The 17,975-nt window shown below is 35.9% G+C and overlaps 1 protein-coding gene across 6 annotated transcripts in view; it reads left to right on the forward strand.

Moving 5' to 3' along the window:
- The window catches only part of CDK14 (cyclin dependent kinase 14), a 689,971-nt gene that overhangs the window by 370,937 nt on the left and 301,059 nt on the right, over positions 1 to 17,975 (forward strand). For all 6 annotated transcript variants that reach the window (XM_074379395.1, XM_074379396.1, XM_010345161.3 and 3 more), the window contains one exon: positions 17,068 to 17,130. In XM_074379395.1, coding sequence (XP_074235496.1) covers positions 17,068 to 17,130 — 63 coding nt within the window. The remainder of the gene's footprint in view (positions 1 to 17,067; positions 17,131 to 17,975) is intronic.

Consider the following 17,975-nt stretch of genomic DNA (forward strand, 5'->3'; position numbering starts at 1 on the left):
GATGCATTGGAAACATTTTGTGTGTGTGTGTGTGTGTGTGTGTGTGTGTGTGTGTGTGTGTGTGAGAGAGAGAGAGAGAGAGAGAGAGAGAGAGGGGCAGAATTGAGAGTCATTTTTCAAAGTTTTCATTAAAACTCTCTTATAAAGTATATCAGACACAGAGATATAGTGGTCGACACAGAGATATAGTAGCTGGTTTCTCCTTCAAAGAAGGATTTACTACAGGAAATAATATCAGCTGAATGCCTCCAGCTGTCAGTTCCTCCAGCATCTGTTTCAGCTGCAGAGACCCATTCTGAATGAGGTCATACCTTTCCTCAGGCTTCCTGTATCTGGTGACTATAAAACATGAAGGTATAAAGGTCCAGCCATTTCTGCATAACACAGGGCAACTCTGGTGCTAGGTTGGCCACAGATTTATTTATCAGCATAGTAATTTGACTTCTTTTGTCCAGTCTTGCTTTCTTTTCCTCCATTTTCAACTAATAAATATATTGTATTTATTTCATATAACAGACATACTGTACCTCAGCCTTCATCTGGAAGATCTGTCGTGTGTCCAAGAGTTATAAAGATTAATATATAAATACAGTTAACCCTTCAGTTTAACATGGATTTGTTATCATTTAGAGAAGTCACTATGGGTTTTGATTTAAGTATCCGAGTATATGAGACATTATACCAGAAAATCAGATTTTCAGAGCTCAGAAGGAAAAAGTTAATGTAGTATAGCAAAATTTTCTAGAAAAGTTAACTTTAGTTGAGAAGCAATTAAAAAAAAGAGAAGTAATTGAGTTGGTAAAATGATAACTTTTTTAAGGTTACTAAATCCTTGACAAAGGTTTCTTTTAAAATACAATACAAATTTATACATATATGTATGTATTTAATGTTCTTACTATATTGACAATGAAGAAAAAAAATGAGTAGGATTTGTCTAATGTAGAAGACCATATTGCTATTCTCAAATATTTTTATCTCAGTCTTTGTAAAAAGAATACATTTATCTTCCCTATTGAAGTTAGGCATGGCCATGTGACTTGGTTGGGCCAATGAATTGAGCAAAAGTTACTTGTTATTGCAGCATAACTTGGCCTATCCTGACTGAAGTATCCCAAATTAGTTTTCCAGAGAGAGCTGATGCTACCATGTATTATCTTTGAAGACTTCTTTTATGATTTATACTCACATGCATGTTATATGTATGTGTGTATACCACACTATATACAACATACACTGTTTTTCAACCTTTTATACCCATACAAGTTAATATTGTCATACAAGTTAATATTGCCATACAAGTTAATATTGTCCAAATCATTAAATGCAGTTATGTATTATTTATTCACATTTTAAAATTTGTATACTTTTTGTATCATTAACGTAAAAATTCCATGCTTGTCTTTGATGTCATTTAAAATTCTGGACAGTGGGAGAGACCAAGATGGCTTACTAGAAGCTGCAGTGATTGGAGGCTCCCTTCGAAAAAACCATTATAAGTGTGTAAATCCTTCACTGGCAGCTGAGGTATCCAGATTCTCTCGTCAAAATTGACTAGAAGGGTGATGTTACCCATGGAGAGAAGGAAGAACAGTGTGGTGTGGTGGCCAATCTGACAGCCACACAGGGAAGGGGAGCCCTGTCTCCCCAGCCAAGGGAGACAGTGAGTGGTGCACTACCCATCTGGGGAAACTACATTTTCCACAGAACTGTGCAGCCCATGGATCAGAAGATCCCACTTGTGAACCCATGCTACTGGGGCCTAGCATCCCAACCCCAGAACACACAGATGCTTACAGCCTCTTAGCTGGAATCTGCATAAGCCTATCAGACTCCCATGGGGAGGGGCGACCAGCAGTGGCTGCAACTGCCTGCTGTCTTAAGCTATTTGAGCTCCTTGGGGAGGAGCAGCAGCCAGCATTGGGACTAACAACTGCCAAACATGCTAAGCTCCCTGGGTGGGGGAAGGGTGGCTCTCATTTCTGTTGCTCCAGGCTGCACTTTTCTTCTGCTGGAGGCAGGGAGGCTGAACAGCTTGATCCCAAGGGAGGCTGAGACTTGTCCCCATGGACCAACCTACCAGCTGTGGCAATCTGTGGCCAGAGTGCTTTTTTAGGTCCAGCCCTGATCTATTCATCCTCAGTAGATGGGGCTTCCCTGCAGGATCTCCAGTAACTCCAGCCAGAGGCTCAGAGGCTTCAGATCTCCCTGGGTCTGAGTCCCTAGGGGGAGGTATGGCTGTAGTCTCTGTAGACCAGCAGACTTAGCCTCTCCTCTTGGTACTTCTGAGGAATCCAGGCATCCCAGATGAGTAGGTTTCTCCCCAGCAAAATATACCCGCCTCCACCAAGGGACAAAGTGCTTCCTTAAACAGTTCCTGCTCCCCATGCCACCCAACTAGGTGAGCCCCTCCAGCAGGGTTTGTCAGACACCCTATACAGAAGCGATCCTACCAGCATAAGTTTGGTGCCCATGGAGGACAGAGGTCCCAGAAGAAGGATCAGGCAACCATTTTTGCTGCTCTCAAGCCTCCTGGATTGACATCTCCAGGCGTGGGAGTGAATCAGATGAATGAGGCCTGAAGTGAACCCCAGCAGACTACAGAAGCCCTACAAAAAGAGGGAGCCTGAGCCACTAGTGGGAGGAATGGCCACAGTCTCTGTGGACCAGCAGATTTAGCCTCTCCTACTGGTACTTCTGAGGAATCCAGGCAGCTCAGATGAGTGGGTTTCCACCCAGCAAAACATACCCCATCCTGACTATAGAAAGAAAAACAAACAAGCAGAAAGTGACAACAGCATTATCAATAACAACAAAAAGACCCCTGCAAAAACCACATCCAAGAGTCAGTAGCCTCAAAGACAAAAACTAGACAAACTCATGAAGATGAGAAAGAATCAATGAAAAAATGCTAAAAACCTGAAAAGCCAAAGGGCCTCTTCTCCTCCAAATGTTTGCATAGTCTCACCATCATGGACACAGCACTGGGCAGAGGATCTAATGAATGAATTGACAGAAGTAGGCTTCAGAATATGGGTAATAAAAAATTACAGTTAACTAAAGGAGCATGTTCTAACCTAATGCAGAGAAGCTAAGAACCTTGATTAAAGGTTATAGGAATTGCTAACTAGAATAACCAGTTTAGAGAGGAACATAAATGACCTGATGGAGCTGAAAAACACAGCATGAGAACTTCATGAAGCATACACAATTATCAACAGCTGAATCAACCAAAGGATATCAGAGATAATCAGGATGTCAAAGTTTGAGAACACCTTACTGAAATAAGACATGCAGATAAAAATAGAGGAAAAAGAATGAAAAGGAATGAACAAATCCTTCAAGAAATATGGGACTTCATAAAAAGACCAACCCTGTGATTGATTGGAGTACCAGGAGACAGGGAGAATGGAAACAAGCCGGAAAACACGCATCAGGATATTATCCAGAAGAACTACCCCAACCTAGCAAGACAAGCCAGCATACAAATTGAGGAAATAGAGAAAACACCATTAAGACAGAACACCATTAAGATAGAACACCATTGAGATACTCCATGAGAAGATCAACCCCAAGACACATAACCATCATATTCTACAAGGTAGAAATGAAGGAAAAAACTGTTAAGGGTCACCAAAGAGAAAGGCCCGGTCACCTTCAAAGGGAAGCCCATCAGACTAACAGCAAAACTCTCAGCAGAAACTGTACCATCCAGAAGAAATTGGGGAACAATATTCAACATTCTTAAAGAAAAGAATTTCCAACCTACAATTTTATATCCAGCCAAACTAAGCTTCATATGCAAAGGAGATTTAAAATCCTTTCCAGACAAGAAAGTGCTGAGGGATTTCGTTACCAGCAGGCATGCCATGCAAGAACTCCTGAAAGCACTAAATGTGGAAAGGAAAAACCGGTACCAGCACTGCAATAACACACTAAAATATAAGGACCAATGACACTATGAAGAAACTGCATCAAGTAGTGTGCAAAGTAACCAAATAGCACTGATGAAAGTGTGTCCTTTGCAGGGACATGGATAAAACTGGAAGCCATCATCCTCAGCAAACTAACACAGAAACAGAAAACCAAACACTGCATGTTCTAACCTGCAGTGGCAATCGAACATTGAGAAGGCATGGGCACAGAGAAGGGAACAAAACACAGTAGGCAGGGCTTGTTGAGGGGTGGAGGGTGAGGGGAAAGAACTTGGAAGATGGGGTCAATAGGTGCAGCAAACCACCATGGCATACATATATCTGTGTAACAAACCTGCACGTTCTGCACATATATCCCATTTTTCTTTGGAAGAAATAAATAAATAAATAAATAAACTTTTGGATAAATTAAAGAATTTCAAAACATATTCCAGCAATGATTAACAGATTTTATTAAGCTGTTGATTTTGGATTTTTAATGTTTAAAAACCACATTTTCTGTATGAGGGCATTGAGTCAGCTTGCTTATCACCAGCTTTTGTGTCATAATGTCAGGGGTTGAGCACAAGTATTGTTGTCTTTTTTGTCAAATAGGGTTTCTACTGTGCTTTCCTTGATAAAAATTATTTCAAGGAGCTTCATAAGTTGATTATGATAATTACATGCCAAGCCTACTAATTTGTTTTAAAGTAAATATTGAGAGATATTTCACCCAAAATTCTCAAGTATAATTTTCTCAAGTGATTTTTGGTAATTGATTCAAATTTGAGCACCAGTAACTTCTTTTAGCATTTTGCTAAGACTGACTTTCAAATGGTATTTTCAACCCTCTCATCGGGAAAGCATTACCTGAATTCATCCCAGACAGACTAGATGAGATTTCATTTTTTCCCTTGACATCTTTTTTAAGTAACCTTCTAATGGCAAATGGCACTAACTCAAGAGAATAAAGGCATATTTTTAGCTCTGATTCACTTACTACCTAACACGATATTTGCATAAAAGCATGAAACATGAGGAGCAATGATGTTGGTCTTTGCTGCTAAGTTTCAGAATTTTTATTCAAAACACCAATGATGTTTGTCAAATATATCAAGGTCCTGAGAAAGTTATTATTTTTTAAAGTTTGCAAGTGTCCAATGATTGACAAAAAATTCTTTTTTTCAGAGTATCTTTAATTTCATACCCGTGCACAACAAGAGATCAAGTACATTTTCTTTATCCATGGATTGAGCAAAGCTAGTAGTAAAAAAGAAGAAAAAGAGTGATGAGTTGATTGTTGGCTAATTTTTCAGTTGACAGACAAGTCTGGAATTTTACTTTTGTTCATAGGTACTGACAAATGGTTTGAAATTTCTACTTCATTTTAACTTTTGGCAGTATGCTGGATAGATTTCATGAGTTTTTCCCCTTGCTGTATCTGAGGATTTTTTTGTTTGTTTGCTGTTAAGAGAGCTACTGGAACATAATTTTTATAATTTTTTGTGGATTAACTATTTATTTTACTGCTCCTCAATTTCTCATATTTCAGAGCATCATACTCTGTAGATAACTTGAATTTTTAAAAATAATGTTTGTGTGATCCTTTTCTTATTGAGTTTGAGAAACCTAAATTACTTTTGACCCTTTATGTACACTATATTGAAATAATTTAAAAATACAAATTTACTTACATTATAGATATCTTACCTAAAGATGCTATGCTGCAGGTTAGCCATAAGAATAGCAATATAACTTGCCTCTTTCATCATATGTAGCAAACAGATAGTTCATATACTTCATTGTTTATCATTACTTTCTCTGAAAACATTGTTATTCTACATTGTATCTAAGATATATATAGCCAGAAAATTTAGATATACTCTATTTGTAATATAAATTTGTTTCTCATACTGTTTCCCCAGTTTGAGAGATTTTTAGTTTGTCTTGTCATCTGAGTCTAGCTCACAACTTTTGCCCCATAAGTAATCAAATATTCATGCCCATGTGTAAAGGTTCCCACTGTATTTTGCATTGTAAAATCTTAATAACCTTGCTTCTAATACATTCCTCTGTATTTTCTCTTGGAATAAGTCTTCCTAAAATTGTTACCAATGGATCAGATGATATGAACAAAGTTGTAAATGCTTCATCATCTTTAATTAAGAAGATTATATATTGTCATTTATTTGATTGCCATTATTCTTTTCCCCATAGTCATCAGTAAACTCCTAAATTGTGAATACTTTGTTATTTACGTTTATACATTTTATAATACGTCACTTATTATAAGAGTTTGAAAATAAATATTGGTTTTTCATTGGCAGGCCTAAAAATGGGGTGACTAAATTAACAAATTGCTTAATATTTTATTTTTGATTATGTCTTTCAGAATTACTGTTTTTAAAATTAAAAGTAGTATGAACCTGAAGCTGATTGCAATATGATTCAGTTTTCTGAGTTACACATTTAGTATATTCAGTCCCTTGCGGGTGTTGTGCTTACCGTTTAGAGCCAAGATTACTTTCAAAAACACTCCATTATTCAACTTTGTAGTCAGCAAAAGTTATTTCAGGATGCCCATGTTTGATTGCTCTGTCTTCCTTCCCTTTAGTTCTTTGTTTCTAACTGTCTTAGTTCATGTTGCTTTCACTCTGTAATTTTGAGGTCTTCCATATTCCTGTCAGAGTGCCTCCAGAAAGTGTTTTGAGAGTTAAGATATTCCTGAATACTATTTCAGTTCCTGTTTTCTTTCTTTCTTCTCAGGCTTGGAGTCCAGAATATTTTGTGTGGCCTATTTTGTTAGTCTGTTTTTTCATTCCTGTTTAAACAATTCTTTAGGATATTCAGTGATCACAACATTTCATTCTCATTCCTCTAAACATCAGCCTGGCTTCAAAATTGCATGAACATCCTTTCAAAGTGACTGTTATACTCCATTAAAATTTGCTGTAAGATTTAGGCTTCTGAATGGTTTGCCAGTGGGCATATAAATCACATTGCTTAGCCCTTTCCTCCACTGTTTGAAAAGAGCACATTTTACACATTCTTCTAATGCTGGAATAGCATATGGTTCTTTAGAATGTTTTACTTCTAGCAAATTTAAAATTTTTTTTGAAACATCTCAAAGCTATACACTGAGTGTATTTAGTTTGCAAAAAGAAATTATTTATGCCTCATAAGTTTTATGAGGTAAATTATATAGGTATAGATATGGATATAGAAATATGTTTGGGTTTAAGAATTAGCTCCTACAAGATTGAGACCACTTCAGACACTTGAACTATTAAAGCATGAATTCCTGCATTCCTTTTTCTCAGAGAAGAATGGCTTACAAGAGTCTTACTGCCTGGACAGAACTCTATAATCTGTCTATCCATAATGTCGTTGCCAGAAGCCAAATAGTAGGTTTTTTGTTGTAATGGAAGGGATTTTTCAGGTTGCTGATTTACATGATGGAATGTGTTTGGAAATGCTTCCTGTTCCAGTCACCAGCCCCAGGCTGCCCATATGTTTTGGATTCAGAAATGACAACTGAAATCATTTAGGTAGAATTATGGGACATCTAAGACATGTACAGGTTTATATGACCAAAAAGGAGAAAGAGAATATGTGATATGACTAAAAAGAAATGGCTAATTTAATTAGGCATAAACTATTGAGCTGTGATTGGGTATGAGAGGGTTTTTATGTAGTATAAAATACTATTCTCTTTGGGGAATATGTATGTGGTATACTGGTAGAATTTTAAACATTTCCTAAGTGGCTTAAAACCAGGTTAAAAAAACCATAAATAGGCATTGTAATATGTCAAGTAAGTCTATACAGGAGCAGTAGAATACTTGAGAATAACATAATCTGATTATTTGATGATGAAATAGTTTGAAGACCATATTGTCTCTATCACCATACCATGTCTTATGATGCACCTTGAGGCATAATAATCTAGTTGTAATTATAATCATGTCTTCAGAGAAGAGAGAGAGTACTTTTGTACTAGTTCATGAATGGCTTGTTTTTGTTGTTAAAGATGATATGGAATTTTAATATAGCATTAAGCCTGAATAACATTTTATAAAATACTTGCAATGTTTTATTTTTTAATCACTGTTTTAAAAATGGACCCTTCTGGGCCAGGCATGATGACTCGAGCCTGTAATTCTAGTGCTTCGGGAGGCCAAGGTGGAGGATCACTTGAGGCTGGGAGTTCAGGACTAGCCTGGATAACATATCGAGAGCACATCTCAGCAAAAAATAAGAAAATTAGTCAGTTCTAGTGGCACACGTCTGTAGTCCTAGCTACTCGGCAGGCTAAAGAGGGAGGATCCCTTGAGTCTAGGAGTTTGAAATTATGGTGAGCTATAATCATACCACTGCACTCCAGCCTGGGTGACAGAGAGAGACCTTATCTCAATGGGTAGGTAGGTTAGGTAAGTAGGTAGTAGGTAGGTAGGTAGTAGGTAGGTAGGTAGATAGATAGATAGATAGATAGATAGATAGATAAAGAGTGAGCTACCCTGATATATAACGTATAGTGGGTACAAACTTTCTCTGTGAAACACCCTAAATGCCCGTGATTTCATTTTAAAGAGTAAGTTTGTTAAAGTTTCCTTTTCCTTTTTTTCTCATTAATGAATGATTCTCATGTGTTGGAACTCACATTATAATTTTATTAATTATAATTTGGAAGTGAAGTAGATAAGTACTATAAAGCCTAACAGGGAAAAGTGCAATTTCAAAGTCAATTTAACCTTGTGGACTGCATATAAGAGCAGTTTGAACCTAACTGCTAAGTAATTTGATGTTTTAATTCTTACAGCAATGTAAGCTGAATAAAACAGAGATTATATCTAGAGGAAAATGGTATTGTTTGCTATAGAAGAAAAGAGGGTTCAACTTCTGTAAGTTTTCTTCAATTGCCTCTAGCGGTAACAATTTCCCAATAAATTACATGACTGTAATAAGGTGCAGATGAAATAGATTAAAAACTATTAATGAAAGGATAGTGAGTTATTTCAATGTTCAGAACCACCCTTAAGTGTGGCTGTAGTGAAATGTGTGTGGTGTGTGCATTGTGTCTCAGACAAGGGACACTGGTATTGAAGGTGATACTAGCCGGTGGGAAAATAAACATCAAGGCAGCCACACTAGCTGCCTGGGCTACACTAGTAATTACTCTCATTGCCATAAATTTTGGGACCACATGGAGTACCACAGAAGACTGGAAATTATTGCCCTTTTTCTTCAGAAAATTGTGGATTTCTGATATTTCCTCTTACCATTGGAAGGGTGGTTTAAAGTTTTTTATAATGGGTTCATTCACCTGGAAGAGGTTGAGGTGTCTAGAATCAGATGGTATGTGGACCCAGGAGAGCTTCTTAAACAAGTGGAGATCAGTCAGAATTTTTATGCTTGCATTTTGCACCTTATTGACTAGTTTATAACATATCCTATTTTTAAAACAATATGTTCGCTTAAGAAAGTTTTCATCAATTTCAAAATAAAATATAGCTAAAATTTGGTGTTTACACATAAACTATGCCTACCTATGTAAGATTAATTTCATATTCATTTTCTGACCTCTTTTCATATCCTTATGCCAGTGAAACCATTTTCACTTGTGTGTATGTTATAAAATCTATACAAAGCTTGAATATATTGACTATCCTCTCACTGTCAAATAGAAAATTAAATGAAACAGAAGTTAAGGGTGTAGAGGCTGTGTTTAACATAACTTTCAAGTGAGGATTTCTGTTGGTCATCTCCATGGATTGGCTTCGTTATTTTTAGCCTAGTTGCAAAAACTAGGGCTATGCTATTTTCAGTGTCATATTTTGGCAGTGCTCCTGAAGAACATCAAAATTAGCTTACAAATATTGTGTATACCATAATTAACATTATAGGAGAATGGAAATAAATACATGTGTTCTGGAACGGGCTTTGTTTGAATTTCAGCTTGAAGGGAAACGTCTAGTCTGAAAGCCAATGCTAATACAAAAGCAGAAGGTCTCTGAGGAGCTTGATGTCTCACGAATAGGAGGTCTGATCATTTGAAGAGTCAACGATTGGAAAACTTCACTTCATGAATAATAAGTTAGAAAAAGAGAAATATAAACACTTACTGAATTTGGAAGCCTATTAATAATTCTCCTATACTTGTTTCTGCCCTGGAAACTGGGCAAAATTTCGTGTCCAAAAGGTGGCCTGAGTTTCAGATAGTTTCTTACCAGGGACTTTAGATAGAGGGATATTGCTTCTTTCCCTTGACCTAATGTCAGATTCAAAACAGTGTAAGGGATGGAGAGTGGAAAATATGAAAAGTTGAGTGTTGTTATCTAGCTTTTTTTTTTTTTTTGACCTTTTCTTTGGTCTGGCCTCTCTGTCTTCCTCTTTTAGAAAGGGCAGCTCTCCACCATTTAAAAAATGGTCACTATATACATAATTTTTGTTTCTAGTTTTCTTCCATGTCTTCCCATTTGAGCTTCATGGCTGTTATTGCAGCACATGACTAAGATGAGTCATTGTAGTTTCCAGATCTTCATATGCCTGCAATTAACTGAGACTTGATTGTGAAAATGCCTATGAGTAAAATATCTTTTCAGTTTTCTGTGGTCTTTCCATGTTCTGCCTTTTTACAACAGGATTTTTTTTTCTCTTGCCTTCCAAATTGATCCAGCCACAGAAAAATCAAATCAATATGGGAAACCCACAGTCTAAACCACACAAACTCTATTACAGAAAACATTTTACCTCCAGAGAGTTATGATTTCAGATACTCTCCTTGGATTCCTTCCCCTGGAGATACTCCTGCATCTATGTAAATAGCCAGATAAATGCTACCTGATGGGTATTCAACAGCAGGAAAAGAGGATACTAATTTTGAAAGGAATATATGCTAGTGTCGGGCTTGAGTTTTGAGAGCCTCTTTCTGTGCTCACTCTGTCTTCTGCTTGGTTTCTAAGTCTAGCTACACTTAATAGCTTCCTTTAAAAGCACCCACTTCATCGGTGCTTCATTCAGGTGTAACCTTGTCAGATGTAAGTATATCTGGAAGCATTATCCTAAGGCACAGCAATGGTGATAGAGTAAAGGGAAAAGTGTGGGAAGAAGAGGTGCGGCATAATATAGTGAGGGGAAGGGAAGATGTTAGCCTAGAGCCACGGTAGAGATTGGAGGGGAGCAATCTTTTTGACATGGGTAGTCACCAGGGTCTAGTCTATAGGTGGTCCTCTTCGTTTTAGAATAAGAAATAGCCAGAGATCAAGTCAGATGCATCTGAGCTTAATAGTATGTTATCACAGGAGACTTATCTGTTGGTCATATGCCATAGCGGTGTTCTGTTCAGAGCTTTTATGCCCAGAATGTCTAAGAAGTGCCTTTTGGCATCATTCTTCAGTGTAGTTCTGTATTTCTGCATAAGTGCAAGTCATAAGGGTCACATAATCCAATGAGTAAAACTAAGGAAAGAATGTATAAAGAAAAAAGATACATATTATATAATGAAATTTGTAATTCGGGCACATGTAATGCAGTCCCAGGCACAGTACTGTGTATTTAAAAAGAGAGAGAGAAAAGAAACTGTTTTTAGTTTAGGTAAAATAGAAGTTTGTGAAACGTGAATATAAGATAAAAAATATGACCTTGTACTACTTCGTATTCTCTCTTCCATTTGAAATTCCCAAGTCTAATCACTCAGAGGACTCTGAGGTTAGTGCTGGATGTAGTTTCAGTGGTTGTGTGTGATGAGTGGTGGCATGAGAATGGGAATGTCTGTGCATGCACATAGGAAGGACACATATGTAAAGATAAACTACAACTCCTACAAGTTCCTGGGGAACTTTCAACTATATTTATCATTTCTGTTTTTATTGCAATCCCTTCCAGACATTCTTCCCTGCTTCCCTACCTTTAAACACACCACAGAAAGTCACCACCACCACCACCACCATCATCATCATCATCAATCATCATCACCTATAGTATCCAAAATGTGTTGGGCAGTATTCTGAAACTGTTATGGATATTTACCAATTAATTTTCACAAAAACCATATGAGGTTATTATGAAAATTGAACTAGGATTATCCTCATTACAGAAGTTACATAATCTGCTCAAAGTTATGTAATACTGATTTACAGAGGTTATGTAACCTGCTTAAGGTTATACAGCTGAGGACAGCCGTGTGCATATATGTGATGTGTGCACATACACATACCACATTTGCATGTACCACATCTTTAAAAAAGTCTTAAATCTTAAAGGTTTGTATAAGTTTTCCAAGATCTCATTTCTGGAGATGATCTCTTTCCTGCAATTCTTGATGCTAATGTCATTGGACTTGAAAGATCAGGAATTTTTTTCTCCAGTCCTAATGTATTTCCTTCCTTATAGTTTTGTTGTTTCATTTTAAACAAGAAGTTTGAATACTTAATTATTTTATTTTATTTTTTTTTTTTTTGAGACAGAGTTTCGCTCTTGTTACCCAGGCTGGAGTGCAATGGCGCGATCTCGGCTCACCGCAACCTCCGCCTCCTGGGTTCAGGCAATTCTCCTGCCTCAGCCTCCTGAGTAGCTGGGATTACAGGCACGTGCCACCATGCCCAGCTAATTTTTTGTAATTTTAGTAGAGACGGGGTTTCACTAAGTTGATCAGGATGGTCTCGATCTCTTGACCTCGTGATCCACCCGCCTCGGCCTCCCAAAGTGCTGGGATTACAGGCTTGAGCCACCGTGCCCGGCTTGAATACTTTATTATTAGAGAAGTTTAAGACAATTCACAAGCATATAATATCCACAGAAGGTTAGCTTTGTGAGAGTGGAGACTTCATCTTATGTATGCGAAGTTGGCATTCTATAAATATATGCCATATATATATATATAATACCATAAATGTTCTTTTGTACCCATCACTATTCCACTTTTTAAATTTGTTAATTTTAGAGGATCACGTTAACATATGTTTTTATGTTGAACTATTTCTCATTTCTAAGATTAACCTTGTTTGGTCTTGACGTGTTAGTCTTTTAATGCCATATTGAATTTTAGTACCTACTGTTGTTATTTTTAGAATCTGTGACTGTGATCATAGATTGTTTTAGTTCCCTCCATCCCTTTCTTGTCCTTGCCTAGTTTGACACTGTGTTTTAAAGGAGTAGGAAGCATTCTTATCTTTTTCTGTACTCTTCTATATCTTATTTGAAGATTCAGAGCATTTTCTATTAAAACTGTCTAAATTCAGTACCTTTTTAGTTATAGCCCTTCCTCTTACAAATTTTGTAACTTATGTTTTATTTAGAAAAACATTTTTTTTCTAGATATCAAATATACTGGTTTAAAGATGTACAGTGCTGTATGTTTATCCTGTATTTTAAAATCTTCACAATTATAGTTGTCACTTTTCCCTTTTTTTTTTTTTTTTTTTTTTTTTTTTTTGAGACAGAGTCTTGCTCTGTCTCCCAGACTGGAGTGCAGTGGCCTGATCTTGGCTTACTGCAGCCTCTGCCTCTCAGGTTCAAGCGATTCTCCTGCCTCAGTCTCCTGAGTAGCTGGGGTTACAGGCATTCACCATTGAACTTGTCTAATTTTTTTTTGAAATTTTAGTAGAGATGGGGTTTTGCCACGTTTCCCAGGTGATCTTGAACTTCTTATCTCAAGTGATCCACCTGCCTCAGCCTCCCGAAGTGCTGGGATTACAGACCTAAGGCACCGTGCCCAGCCTCATTTTTCTCATTTTTGATGTTGTTTACATCTTTGCAAACTCCTCACTTAAAAAGTAAAAAATTAGACTTGCCAAAGATTGGTTTGTTTTATTAGGTTTTTCAAAGAAGTTGGTTTTTGTTTAATTGATCAACCTTGTTGTTTTTCTATTTAATTAATTTCTGCTATTAACTGAATTTATCCTTTCCTTTCCCTCCCTCCCTCCCTCCCTCCTTCTCTCTCTCTCTCTCTCTCTCTCTCTCTCTCTCTCTCTCTCTCATTAATTCTCTTTGGTTTTCTCTAGCTTTACATTATTGGTTGTTTTACTTATTTTTAGTCATTTTTATGTTAAATATATTTAAAGGTCTAAATTTTCTTGTTGATGCTGCCACCAAATTTCATTGCTTTGAAATGTAGTATATTTACTATCATTCATTTTTAACTGATTTAAGTATGTTTAGGTGTTTTAGCTTTTCGTAAATTTTTAGGAAAATAGATTTTTCTGTTCTTTCTTCTCTCTCATTCTCTCTCTCCAACTGATTTTCTTTCTTCCTTATTTTCTTCCTGCTGCCATTGAACTTAAAACACTATCAATTAGAAGAAACACTATATACTACTGAAAAAGAAAAAATCCATGGAATTTTAGTTTTATAATTGAATGCTTTCTTAGCATTCAGAATTTTTGTTTTATGCTTATTGAAAGAGCTATAGAAGTTTTAATTCTGGCACTTAAAAAAATCTTGCCTGAAAATTTGAGTAAATGGTTTCCAGGTAATAATTAGGGCTCATCCTTCACTCTTTCTTCTTCAGATGGTCCTTAAATTGTTTGTTGATGACTCACGCCATTGAGTATACCCTGCAAATTGAGCAAAATAAAGTGTTTGTTCAGACACAGGCAATAACAACTGTCTTTTATTCATTGTCTGGGTAATCTTAATCAATGCTGTTTTTCCAGTATCAATGATGAAAATAACTGTTATGTCTCAGAGTTGATGAAATATAGTATATTCTGATGTTAATTTTATTCAGTTGTGAGAAAGATGTAATATGATATCAGCTTTTTGGAAATTTTTGAGATTTTTCTCGTCTCATACATTGTCAGTTTTTGCGAGTAGGCCATTTGTGTTTAAAAAGCATGTGTAGCATGAATTTATTAGGCATGCTATTTAATTGTGTTGTATCCTTTATGGCTTTACTTTTTTGGCCAATTCCATTTGTTAATTTTTGAAAGGAGTAAGTAAACCCTTCAAGATTTTATGAAATTTTCTGTTTCTTCTTTGATGTTTGTCAAGTTTTGCTTTTAATAATGTGTCCTGTTGTCAGGTATGCAGATGTTGAATACATGTTTCTTGAATTCTGTTAAACATGATTTTACATTGATCTATCTAATTCCTTTTTATTGGTATTTACAATATAAATAACAAAATATCAAAAGTGTAAACTTTTTTAATTTTCAGACTTTCTGGATTTTGGGGTGTTTATCATTTTTAGTTTATAATTGGGGAAGCAGCATGAATTTAATTTTCTTTGTTTTAAAAACAGAGATTTTACATTTTTAATAAGCATTTTAATACATCATGGATATGTGATTATTGATATGATTGGATGTACTTTTGTTTTATCATTTTGTTTCTTGTGTGTGAAACATTGAACAAATTAAATATAATTCTTGCCCTCCCAGATCTTACAGTATAATGAGCAGTATTTTAAAAGTATACTTTATTTTTATATATCATGTTATAAGTAAAAAGTACTTATCATATACTGGCTTCAAAAACAAAGTTCTCACATTCTTTATTTGTCCTTCTCTGAGGATGGTGTTATCCTTATTTAAGGGTGGGGAAGTTAACAATATGAAGTTACAAAATGGCAGTGTGGGGTCCAGATTCATTCCTCATTTCGTTAAATGCGTGAAATAAAACTTTTATGTAGTTACCTAGGAAAAACTCCATTGAAACTATTTTACTCATATTTTAGGTTTGTTTTTAATGTGCTATCCTATATGCAAAACTATTCCCATCTGTATTTAGTTCCTTTTTCTCTGTGTGTGACATTTTGCCTGCACCAGATAGATAATTTCCAAATTAATCATAGTTACTACCCTCATGGAGTTTGACTTTGATTTAGAAACTAAACACCTTGAGTGTTGCCCAAGGTAAAGGCAATTTTGTCTCAGAACATACCTAAGAGCATTTCCTCTGCCCCATTTTCTTTGCCTTTGCCCTTCAATTGGCTAACTTCTTTCATTCTCTACCCATGTCTCATTTAGAAGTAACTTCTTCCAGAGACCTTTCTGAAATCTCTAGACCTCATTAGGTTTACCCTGCTGTGCCCTTGAACATTGTCCAGTACTATTAAAATAATAGCCTACCTTACGGTAATCACTGGCATGTCTGTTTTTTCTCCATTTGCATCTGTTTCGTTTACTCCTGTGCCCTTAGTGACTAGTGTAGTGCCCGGAAAGTACATGATGAATGATGAAGGCTAATTTCTGCTTTGTATCCTCAGCATTATCACCTGGCATGCAATAAAAACTTAATAACAGAATCTGAACTGTTGTTATAAATGACTACAGCAAGATTCTTGAATGTATTATAAAACTTGTACTTTCTCAATAATTCAAGCCTGACATTGGGACACAAATGCTCATGTTCATTGGCTTTTACAGAATGATTAAATGTTTCAGTGTTATAAATCTTATAGTACACTCTAATAAAAGAAGAAAAATGTGAATAGTAACTACATGCTTTTAAAAAATTCTATCTAGTTTATAATATAAACAGTAAAAGCATTAAGAAGAAAATATACACTTGTGGACAAATTGAGCTTGGCATATTTAAAAGAATAACAGCATGAGATGTTGAATATTCTTTTAAACTTATATCTAGATACAGTTCTCTTAATTTTTAATTTTGAAGATGTTCCTGTTAATTTTGAAGCTTATTTGCTCAAATATATTCAGGAGTTCTAGAAACCTAAAAATTAGTTTTTATGAATATGGATATGAAAAATAAGTCCAGTAATTAATTTTACTAGCAGAATATATTTGTAGGATTTTCATCTCATATAAAATAAATATTTATTTGCATTTGCACTTGGAAAATATGGGATAGTTGAAATTATAGTTGCATTGGTTAATTGTGTGTGGTTTTCTAAGTTAAGGTATAAGGATATAGTTGCGGAAGAGGAAATGAGACACTTAACAAATTATGGACATGTATTCTTTTTAACACACAGACATGTTTAACATAAAACAGCCGAGAGGGAAAAATAATGATTCAATTATGGTTAAAATTAGGGGGTGGTGAGGCATGCCACTACATACACTGAAAAATCCACCCACTTGTCTTTTATTTGCTTTATTCAGAAGGTAATGGTGACTTTGAAGTAGGAAAATATTGATTTATCATGTTATAGCCAGAGGGTTATTAATAAATTTTTCCTTTCCTCTTCTAGCATACTGATTTATGTCAGTACATGGACAAGCACCCTGGGGGGCTGCATCCAGATAATGTGAAGGTAGGAAAAGATCTTTTTAACCCATGGGTTAGCATTCTTGATATGTATTTTTTGGACCAAAAAAGTATGTATTCTTGATATGTATTTTTTCCATCTCTACCATAAGATATTTCAATTTTTAAAACTCTGCGTAAAGAGAATGATATTGAGGTGAACCATAGTCATTGCTTCAGTTGAATTATTGGAAACTATGTTTTAACATGAAATATTTTCACTGGGGTATTAATATTTAGATCTTACATTTTTTTCCTAGAGAAACATTTGCTAATAGTGAGTAAAAAACCACTGGAATCCTATTTTTTTTGAGATGGAATCTCCCTTTGTCACTCAGGCTGGAGTGCAGTGGCATGATCTCGGCTCACTGCAACCTCTGTATCCTGGGTTCAAGTGATTCTGCTGCCTCAGTCTCCCAAGTAGCTGGGACTACAGGTGCATGCCACCACATCCAGCTAATTTTTGTATTTTTAATAGAGGCGGGGTTTCACCATGTTAGCCAGAATGGTCTCCATCTCCTAACCTCGTGATCTGCCCGCCTCGGCCTCCCAAAGTACTGGCATTATAGGTGTGAGCCATTGCACCTGGCCTGGAATCCTATTTTTTAATACTTCACAGTAGAGTCAAGTTTCAGTTTTATCTTGGAACCCATACTGATATGTCAGGTGGTTTCAATATAGAGGATCATTATGATCCAAAACAATGTTATGGTGGGTCACAGTGCATGTGTTTTTATTTGTAAGTATAAGCAGATTCTACTTCCTGCTACTTTTGCATCTTTTTTTTACTAGACGTTTTATTACTGAGTATGAAAAGAACTACAATTTCCTATGATTTGACCTCACAATCAT

Source organism: Saimiri boliviensis, chromosome 10 (assembly GCF_048565385.1).
Source record: "Saimiri boliviensis isolate mSaiBol1 chromosome 10, mSaiBol1.pri, whole genome shotgun sequence".
Lineage (NCBI taxonomy): Eukaryota > Metazoa > Chordata > Mammalia > Primates > Cebidae > Saimiri > Saimiri boliviensis.